The following is a 10,529-nucleotide window of genomic DNA, read 5'->3' as shown; positions in this document are numbered from 1 at the left end:
GTTATGCTTGCTTCATAAAATGTATTAGGAAGTTTTCCATCCTCTTCTATATTCTGGAATAATTTAAGTAGCATTGGTGACAGCTTTAACCTGAATATTTGGAAGAACTCAAAGTGAAGCTATCTTGACATGGTCTGTTTTGTGTTGGGAGTTTTTTGATGGCCTGATCAAATTCTTCTTTTGTTATGGGTCTGTTCAAGTTTTCTACTTCACACTGTGTAAGTTTAGGTAGGTTGTGCTTTTCTAAAAATGTATCCATCTCTTCTAAGTTTTCAAATTTGTTGGGGTACAGCTCTTCCTAGTATTCTGTTATTACCCTTTTGATTTCCTTTGGTTACACTGTGACATCACCCATGGGTTTGTAATGCGTGCTATTTGTGTCTTCTCCCTCTTTTCTTTTGTTAGGTTTTGCCAGTGGTTTGTCAGTTTTATTAATCCTTTTGAAGAACAAGCTTTTTTTCTGTTGATTCTTTATATAGTTTTTCTGTTTTCTATCTCATTTATTTCTGCTCTTATCTTTATTATTTCCTTTCTTTTGGAGACTGTATGTTCCCTCTGCTGGTTTGTTTCTAATTGTTGGAGATGCTGTGTTAATGTGTTAATTTTGTTTCTTTTTTCTTTTTGGATGTGCACATTTATTGCAACCAATTGTCCTCTTAACACTGCTTTTCCTATGTCCCAAATATTTTGGTATGCTGTGTTTTCATCCTTGTTTGTTTCTAGGATCTTTGTGAGTTCACATTTAATTTCTTATTTTACCCAGATGCTTTTCAGCAAGGTGTTATTCAGTTCCATGTATTCAACTTTATATCCTTGGTCTTTTTATAGTTGATTTCTAGTTTTATGGCTTTGTGGCCTGTAAAGAGGCTTTGTAGTATTTTGATGTTTGTATATTTACGGAGGCATGCTTTGTGATCTAACACATGATCAGTTCTCTAGAATGTTTCATGTGCACAGGAAAACAATGTGTATTGTGCTGTTGTAGGGTTCAATGCTCAGTACATATGTATGAGGTCAAGTTGGTTGATTGTGCTGTTTTGTTCCTCTGTATCTTTGTCAAGTTTCTTTCTGGTTGTTCTATCCCTTTTCAAAAGTGCCATATTAAAATCTCCCACTATAATTAAAGATATAACTATTTCTTTCTTCAATTCTAGTAGTGTTTACTTTATATACCTTGGTACTCTTTCATAAGCATAGATATTTATTATGGTTATGTCATCTTGCTCAATAAACCCTTTAACCACGACATAGTGTCCTTCTTTATCTCCTATGATGGTTTTTGCCGTAATGTTTATTTTATCATAAATTAGTATTACCACTCCTGCTTCTTTTAATTGAAGTTAACTTGGTATCATTTTTTTTCATTCTTTAACTTTTTGTCTGTTTTTGTCTTTGTGTAAGGTGTGTCTCTATAGGCATCATATTGAAGGCTCTTGTTTTCTTATCTATTCTGCCATTGTCTTTCTATTCACTGGTGCATTTAATCCATTGACATTCAGTGTAGTTATCAATAGGTATGAATTAATTGCTGTCAATGTGTTAATTTTTGTGTGGTGCTGTTCATTCCTTTGTTCTGTATGCCTTCTTGTGCTGAGTTCATGTTTTTTTGTGCTATTTCTTGCCGTTTCTTTTTATTATCAATGTTTCTTTGTTCTACTTGAATTTTAATTTTCATGGTAAGTTGTGAGGTGTTAACTTTCTTTTGGGTTACTCTGATACAACCTTGCTTGCTGAAAGTGAAGAGGACTTAAAATATTTACTGATGAAGATCAAAGAGCACAGCCTTCAGTATGGATTACATCTCAATGTCAAGAAAACAAAAATCCTCATCACTGGACCAATAAACAACATTCTTATCAATGGAGAAAAGACTGAAGTTGTCAAGGACTTCATTCTTCTTGGATCAACTATGAACACTCAAGTAAGCAGCAGTCAAGAATTCAAACGTTGTATTGCATTAGGCAAATCTGCTGCACAAGACTGTTTTAAAGTGTTGAAGAGCAAAGATGTCAACATGAGGGCTAAGGTGCATCTAACCCAAGCCATGGTATTTTGAATCACCTCATATGCTTGCGAAAGCTGGCCAGTTAATCAGGAAGACACTAGAACAATTGATGCTTTTGAGTTATTATGTTGGAGTAGAATATTGAAAGTTCCATGGGCTGCCAAAATAACCAATAGATCAGTTTTGGATGAGGTGCAGACAAAGTGCTCCATGGATAGCAAGATGGCCAAACTTCGTCTCTCATACTTCAGACATATTTTCAGGAGGGACCAGTTGCTGGAGAAGGACATCATGTTTGGTAAGGTGGAGGGTCAGAGAAAAAGAGGAAGACCCCCAATGAGATGGATTGGCCAAGTGGTAGCATTGATGGTCTCAAGCATGGCAACGGTAGTGAGATTGACCCAGGATCGGGCTGTATTTCGTTCTGCTATGCCTAATGTCACTATGAGTCGAGACCTGCTAGATGGCACCTAACAACAACAAATAATCTATTAACTTTTCCTTGCATTTAAGGCAGTCTATTGTATCCTGCAATCTCCCTGACCTGCGATCTCTGTTCCTATATTTTCTCCTTCTTTGACATTGTCAATAGTTTGTTCTTTGAGTGGTCTCACAGGTTCTCTGAACTCGTTTTTGTAATTTTGTTCTTTTTTGAACCCTGGAATCTGTTGACTGAATTCGGGGTGTTGTTGCCATGGCTGTCAATCACTGTTGTTAGTTTTCATTCCAAAGAACTTCCTTTAGGATGTTTTGAAGTGCTGGATTGTATTTGACAAAATCTCTTATCTTGTGTTTATCTTGGAATGTTTTGATTGTACCATTATATTTGATTGAGAGTTTTGCTGGATAGATGATTCTTGATTGTTAGTTTTTTTTTCTTTTAGGGTTATATACATATCTCCCCATTGCTTTCTTACCTGCATGGTTTCTGCTGAGAAATCAGAGCTTAATCTGATTTGCTTGCATGTGTAGATAACATTTCTCTTTTCCCTGGCTGCTTTTAGGATTCTTTGTCTTTGATTTTGGAGAGCTTGATTATGATACATCTTGGTGAATGTCTTTTGAGGTCTATCCTTCCCGGGATTCATTCAGCTTATTGAATGTTTGTTTATTTTGTCATCCTACAAGATGTTAGGGAAATTTTATTCTAGAAATCCTCAACTCTCTCACCTGTGGACTTCTGTGAGTCTTCCTGTTCAGGAATACCTATAATTTTGAAGTTTATCTTTATATCCTTTTTTTCCACTTACATCTATATCTTAGCAGTATTGAGAGATTGGTGTACCAGCTTGCTTGTTCTGGCTTCCATCTCTTCACTTCTACTCGTTTTTCCTTTCAGTGTATTGTCCATTTCTGATATTTTATTATTAATCATCTGGACCTCTTTTTTCATGTTTTGATTTGGTTCCAATGCTTTATCTATCTTGTTTGATGGCTCCTATTTCACTTTCTGGATTTCTTCCTTATTTTCCTCAACTCCTCTGTTGTTGTTGTTGTTGTTGTTAAGTGCCGTCGAGTCGGTTCCGACCCATAGCGACCCTGTACAGAGTTTCCGAGGGTGTAAATCTTTACGGGAGTAGAAAGCCTCATCTTTCTCCCGCGGAGCGGCTGGTAGTTTCGAACCGCTGACCTTAAGGTTCGCAGCCCGATTCGCTACCAGAGAGGAGTTGAATTTGCCTCCATATCAGGACCCTTCTCTAGTCATCACCATGAAGGTGCGCAGATAGATATTGAGAAATGAATGGAATAAAGATTGGCCACTATTTTTATCTCTGAAGGTCATTTAGCTTTCTGGCAGCTGTGGCTTCCAGAAATGAATACCAGAGACACTCAGAGAGCCCAAATCCCAACAAACTGGATGAAGCTGTCTAAGTTACTGAGTCTCTCTGGGCTTCAGTGTTCTCATCTGCAAGACGTATTAAAATTGGGTGGAGGAAATCATTGGAGATGTTTTGATAAAATTACATCATGTTAGTCCTTCACTAAATGTTAGACTGCTGTGAGCCCAGAGATAGAAGATTGTACTGGTGATCGTTGGCTTAGGTCTTTCTCTGCTCTTAAGACTTTGTTTATTGTTGATAATTGCTGTTGAGTCATTTTGGACCCATAGCGACCCAGTATAGGATTTGCAAGGTGAACTTGTACCACCAACCTTGTGGTTGAAATGACTCTGCAGTCTAGCACATTATCCCACAGCACTCTGGAGACCCTCCCAAGTCCCCATCCTTGAGATTAACAGAGGCTCAGACTAAGTCGAAGTTTGGCTACATGGATTTATTGGATACACAGATCAAGACAGGGACTAGAAAGGCAGATGAAAGAGAGAGACTAGGGGGCTTCTTTGTCCATTTGCTCAGGATTGGGTCATGGTTCTGGTTGTGTGACCCTGAATATCACTTCTGGGGGCAAGCATAAAATTTTCTTTTGGTAATCTTTCCCAGCATAGGTAAGCAGAGCCAAAGAGGAGGAGATGAGATAGAAAAGAGAGGTGGGGAATGGAATCAAAGATGTACTAAAGTGCAATGTAAGCAGTTGAGAATTTCCTTCAGTCACCAGAGCAGGGTGGGGCTGGCTGGCTGATGCTTTGGGCCTTGGGTTTGTTGGGATACCTAACACTTCTGGGAACTGCTGGCATAGGAGCCCTTACTTCCAGAGCTGATGCCACTGGAGCCCACACCGCTGGTGCCATGGCTACCACAGGTGTTGGAGTTGGAAGGACCAGAGGGTGCATTCCTCCGGGTGGTCATGGCTCGGTTCCCACCACAGGAGGACTCACTGCTGGTGCCCCGGCTACCAGAGGTGTGGGAATTGGAAGGACCACTTGGTGCGCTCCTCAGAGTGCTCACAGCCTGCTTGCCTCCACTGGGGGTGCTGCAGATGCTGCCGGTCACCGGCTGGGATCCCGACGCACTGAGGTCTCCACCCTGGGAGCTGCTAACACCTGTGAACCCCAAAACCTGAATCAAAATTCTGGTGAACAGATAATCATGTGTCTCATACAACTGCCCCTCGCTCCGCAAATCCTGAGCTCTGAGTATTTAAATCAGGAGTGTGTTTTCGTTGACAACACCAGGTTCATCTAGTCTCAAAAGCAGTTGGGGCTGACCCCAAATACTGACTGCTGTAATGTTGCCTTACTCTTAAATTTAGGTCTTAGTGAAACCTCTTCTCCCAGATTCTCCCCTCCCTCACAGTAAACCTTTCCACAGGGCCTCAATTACTTACGGACATTCACAGCTCCAATACCTTCACATAGTCTGGAGGGGGAAAAAGAAAACAGTGACATTAGTGACTTGGCTAGATTTCCAATGGAGCTTCCAGAAGTCTTAGGGGAGGGTGGTTCCACAGTGTCTAAGCTGGGAGGACCAGCTGGTCTTACAGAACAGTCCTTTTGTAATGGAAATAAAGATTAGTTTCCCTCTCCCCCACCTTCCAGTTTGCTCAATAAGGGAAAGTGTTGCTGTGCAATGTCCAGATTATTTGATATCACAGTGATTTTATAGGACAGAGTAGAACTGCCTCCTAGACATTCCCGGAATCCTAGTGTGGTGCTGTGGCTTAATGCACTGGGAGGCAAAGTCAGTTTGAACTGCAAGGTCGGCTCCTTGTCAGTCCTATACAAGGTCACTATGGGTAGGAACAGACTTGACAGCACTTAAAAACGACAGCAACAAATGGACATTGTTAGGTTGTAATTTTTAAGGCAGCAGAATACCACGTTATTATCCCCAGAAGATCTGTTGGTTGGTTCCAACTGCCGACCTTTCAGTTAGCAGCAGAGTCCTTAACCATTGTGCCACCTGGTCTCCTTTGTGCAAGAGGGAGGGATGGGTAATTCTGGATCAGAAAAAGTAGGGCCCCACCTGTGCTCCTCGCCCTCCAGCAGGTGCTGGTAGGTCGCAATCTCGATGTCCAGGCCCAGCTTGGAGTTCATCACCTCCTGGTACTCCTTGAGTAAGCGGGCCATGTCCTGCTTGGCCTTCTGCAGGGCCTCCTCCAGCCCGGCCAGCTTGGAACTGGCATCACTGAGGGCTGCCTCGCCTTGCTGCTGAGACTGGGTGACTGCAGCCTCTAGCTTAGAATTCTGGGGAAGAAGAGAGCAACATGAGTTATGGTTCATAGGTCTCTCTGTCCATTTCCTGGATTTGCTCAATTTCTACCACCCAGATGTGAACAAACCTCCCAGAATATGCCTCTCTCTACTTACTCTTTTGGTTCTTTCTGAGTGGCCACAACCAGAGTTGCTAGTCATTTAAATGGGCTGGGGAATTAGTGGAGAGATTGTGAAGTCACTGACATTTTGGCCCTGGGAAGGCCTTCATCATCTCTGACACAGGCTGACCCATACCTGGCCCTTGGCGTTCTCCACCTCAGCCGTCAGCCTCTGGACCTTGCGGTTGAGCCCATTGATCTCCTCCTTGGTGCGGCGAAGAGTCTCCCCATGCTGGGACACTGTGGCCTTCATCTGCTCGCACTGCGGAGGGAAACAGGGAAGCCCATCAGGATAGCAGGATTGATGGTGCAAGTTGTCCAGTGCTCAGCCGGCACAGTCTCACATAGCAGTTCTGACTGTGCCTCCCCAAGGAGAGCTGTCTGCCATTCCCTTATCAATGCCTAGGGAAGGACCCTCCAGACTGTCCAGCACATCAAAATCCACAGGCAAAAGAAGACTTTTCTATTCCATGCTTCTTGTCACTGACCTGTCTAGGAGGCAAGTTCCATCAATTACTCACCTTGCTGCGGTACCAGGATTCAGCCTCAGTCCTGCTTCGGCTAGCAATGTCATCATATTGAGCCTTGATCTCAGCGATGATGCAGTCCATGTTCAGGTCTCGGCTGTTGTCCATTTGGACCACGACGGAGGTGTCTAAAATGTGGGAGTTGAGAACCCGGAGCTCCTACAGGGATTGGGGTGGAAGAAGGGACAAAGAAGAAACCTTAGAACATAAACCCACCCACCACAGATTGACCCAAAATCACAACACTCCTGGGCTTCATTATCTTCCCTGCAGTGAATATCATGGACTGCACCTCCCAGCCAATCCCCTGTCTGACACCTAAACACTTGGCTTGAGTCCTTTTCCTCTAGACTGGCTTCCAGGGTTTCTGTTTCTGGCCCCTCACCTCCTCATACAGATGTCGCAGGAAGTCAATCTCCTGGGTCAGAGACTCCACATTGGCCTCCAGATCTGACTTGCGAAGATAGGCGCAGTCCACCTCCTGCGTGTGAATGAGACATGATAGGCTCTCGGTTTCCATTGCAGCTTCGGAAGGTCATTTTTTCCATCCCCCTGTCTCTAGGCAGGATTTACCTTGACAATTCTATAAAGCCATGAGTTCCACTGTCCTGAGCAACCCTGGCCCCTTTGCACCCATTCATTTCATCTTAACATCCAAGACAGCACCTCCTGGTAAAGTCCTTCACTTTGCTATGACCAAATCCCCTTTTATGGATCTATGAGTCAGAGAAGAAATGAAATCTATTTCCCCTAAATTCTCCCTGCCCAAATTCTTTCTTTCTTCTTCCGTGTTACCAGGATCTTCTATTATATGTTTCATGCCATGAAACAGCCTCCACGTTCATCTGAATTTGCTTATCCTTTGCTTTCCAGGTTCTTGGGGGCTCTCTGACATCTATTTTTTGTTCAAACCCCCAAGTCAATCCTTTCTCAACCCATTATAAGCCTGACATTGGATATTAGCCCTTGTAATGGCCTCTCTTCCTTTTATGTTTTCCTTCACTCTTGTCGAGCCTTCTCCTCACACCACAGAAGACTTGTTCTCAGACTCCCCCTCCTCTCACTACTTCTGACTTTGTGATTAGCTCTACAGGTCTGTGTCCTGGGCCTTAAGCCAGTGTCTCCATCAGCCTGGGTGCCTCTGAGGTCAATCTCCTTGGGTTCTTTCCATACTCATAGAGCCCCACTGGCCTCCTGACACAGAATCAACAGATGGACACCCACCATCTTCAGAGCCACAAATTGATTCTCTGCCGAAGCTCTCAGAGCCACTTCCTCCTCATACCTGACATCAGGAGAGACAAGAAGAAGGCATTAGTTTTCTCTCAGGTATCTAGAGAAGGCTCTCTGAAGAGACTCTCTGAAGGCTCTCTGAAGAGTCAGAAGTAGTAGGGATGGAATCTGAGTGAGAATCTTTCTCCTGAGCTGATTGGGTCCTGCTTAAAAGGGCTTCCCAACTTGGTCCTTCTTCTTTGTAAACAGGCCCAAAGTTCATGCTTCCCAGGACAGGGAAATCCTCCATACACTTGTGGCTTGATGTTCATGCAGGGTATCAGCAGCCTATTAAATTGTATGTTTCCGGAAAACCTCATACAGATTACCTGCTCCATGAACACAAGTGCATATTGCATGAGCTTTGTCAAATCTCTCTAAGGAAAAAATCTCTTGCAAAGATTCGGGCAATGCACCCTGTGCTGTGTCCTAGAAGCCCTGATTGTAGAGTTTCTTGGCATGTTTCATCTTGAAAATGCCTCAGGCACCTGACAGGTAAAGCAGTTGAAGGAGAAGCAAAATGGAGAGGGATGGGAAAGGAGTGCTAGGAAAAGGATGTGGGAGAGGGGCCTGTGGCAGGGTTGTGTGTGTTTGTGTGCGCGTGTATGCACATGTACATAGACCCAGGCAGATCATCAGTTTTACATTCAACAAACCCAATAGTTTGTTTCATTATAAAGATTGCAATCTGTTCCTTGTAGCTTCCATGGACAGTATATATCTCTGTCCACTTTAATTCTTGCATTTCTCCCTTCATTTTTTTTTAAGGATAAGAATCATTTTCATATATAAGAAAATTAGCATTTTGAAGGAATCATTTACTAAATTCATGTTTTCTCAAGTGTTCCTAGAAGTTTTTATAGGCTTTATGAGTGATTGAATTTTGAAGACCTACAGCTTATTTATTGCAGATACCTTTTCCAACAGCATAAATGGTAGCTATACATGTGAACACAGGAATAAAAACTGACCAAATATGTTGACAGACACAATGGAGAATCTCAATATTATCAGTCAGAACAAAGCCAGAGCAATCTGAGGAACAGACCATTAATTGCTCATATGTAAGTTCAAATTGAAGCTGAAGAAAATGACAAGCCAAAGTAAGATGTTGTGTCTACCCCACTTGAATCGAGAGACCATCTAAGGAATAGATTTAATGCCTTTAACACCAATGACTGAAGACCAGATGATCTGAAGGATGACATGCAAGACACCAAGCACAAAGAAATCAAAAGGTCATAAAAGACAGGAACGAAAGAAAAGTCCAAAATGGAGGCCAGAAGACACTCTTAAATTTGCTCTTGAATGTAGAGTATTTAAAGAAAATGGAAGAAATTATGAAGGAAATGAGTTGAAGAGAAGATTTGAAAGGGTGGTTTGACAGAAAAAGTAAAGTGTTATAATGAAATGTGTAAAGACCTACAAAACAAAAGGGATGAAGACACTTGGTGTCTTCCATGCTGCAAACACAGAATAAGAAATTTAATCAAAGTCAATGTACCAAAAAGAATTGGTTGATATTCAATTGTTGTTTTCTGTTGTTGTTGTTAAGTGCTGTCAAGTCCATTCCAATGCATAGATAGCTACCCTGCATAGGGTTTCTGAGGAGCAGCTGTTGCTCCTCAGCTGTTGAACCGCCGACCTTGCCATTGCAACTGAGCTTGCAGTCCAGTGCATTATCTTGCAGTGCCATTCTGGGATTCCTCAATCATTTTTTTTGTTGTTGTCAGATGCCATTGAGTCGGAACTGATTCATAGCGACTCAATGCTCAGCAGAATGAAACAATGTCCGATCCTGGGCCAACCTCACTACCACTGCCACGCTTGAGTCTATCAATGATGCCACCTGACCGATCCATCTCGTTGGGGGTCTTTGTCATTTTCTCTGACCCTCCATCTTACCAAGCATGATACCCTTCTCCAGCGACTGTACCCTCCTGACAATATGTCCAAAGTATGGGAGATGAATTTTCACCTTCTTGGCCTCTAAGGAGCACTCTGGCTGTACTTCTTCCAAAAGGGATCTATTGGATGTTGTGGCAGTCCATGGCACTTTCAGCATTCTCCTCCAACCCCATATCTCAATAGCATCAATTCTTCTATGGTTTTCCTTATTCACTGTCCAGGTTTCGCATGCAGATGAGGTTACTGAAAACACCATGGCTGTGTCAGGCACACTTTAGGCCTCAAGCTGACATCTTTGATTTTCAACATTTTAAAAAGCTCCCATGCAGCAGATTTGCCTAATGAAATACGTCGTCTGATCTCTTGACTACTGCTTCCGCGAATGTTGATAGTTGATCGAAGAAGAATGAAGCCCTTGAGAACTTCAATCTTTTCTCTGTTGATAAGAATATTGTTTATTGTTCCAGTGGTGAAGATTTTTGTTTTTTTGACATTGAGATGCAATCCATACGGAAGGCTGTGCTCTTTGATCTTCATCAGTAAATGTTTCAAGTCCTCTTAGCTTTCAATAAGCAAGGTTGTATCATCTGCATATCGCAGGTTGT

The 10,529-nt window shown here is 42.5% G+C and overlaps 1 protein-coding gene across 1 annotated transcript in view; it reads right to left on the bottom strand.

Annotated features, from left to right (window-relative positions):
• Positions 1–4,614: 4,614 nt before the first annotated feature.
• LOC102826416 (keratin, type II cuticular Hb1-like) overlaps positions 4,615–10,529 on the bottom strand; it is a 56,069-nt gene continuing 50,154 nt past the window's right edge. Inside the window, exons 8-10 of the mRNA XM_006870129.1 lie at positions 5,231–5,262; positions 4,811–4,946; positions 4,615–4,708 (exon numbers count right to left, since the gene is read on the bottom strand). Of these exons, the coding sequence (XP_006870191.1) occupies positions 4,615–4,708; positions 4,811–4,946; positions 5,231–5,262 (262 nt within the window). The remainder of the gene's footprint in view (positions 4,709–4,810; positions 4,947–5,230; positions 5,263–10,529) is intronic.

This window comes from Chrysochloris asiatica, unplaced genomic scaffold (assembly GCF_000296735.1).
Source record: "Chrysochloris asiatica unplaced genomic scaffold, ChrAsi1.0 scaffold00138, whole genome shotgun sequence".
NCBI lineage: Eukaryota > Metazoa > Chordata > Mammalia > Afrosoricida > Chrysochloridae > Chrysochloris > Chrysochloris asiatica.
The sequence above is the reverse complement of the archived record's forward strand: the minus strand, read 5'-3'. Positions and strand labels throughout refer to the sequence as shown.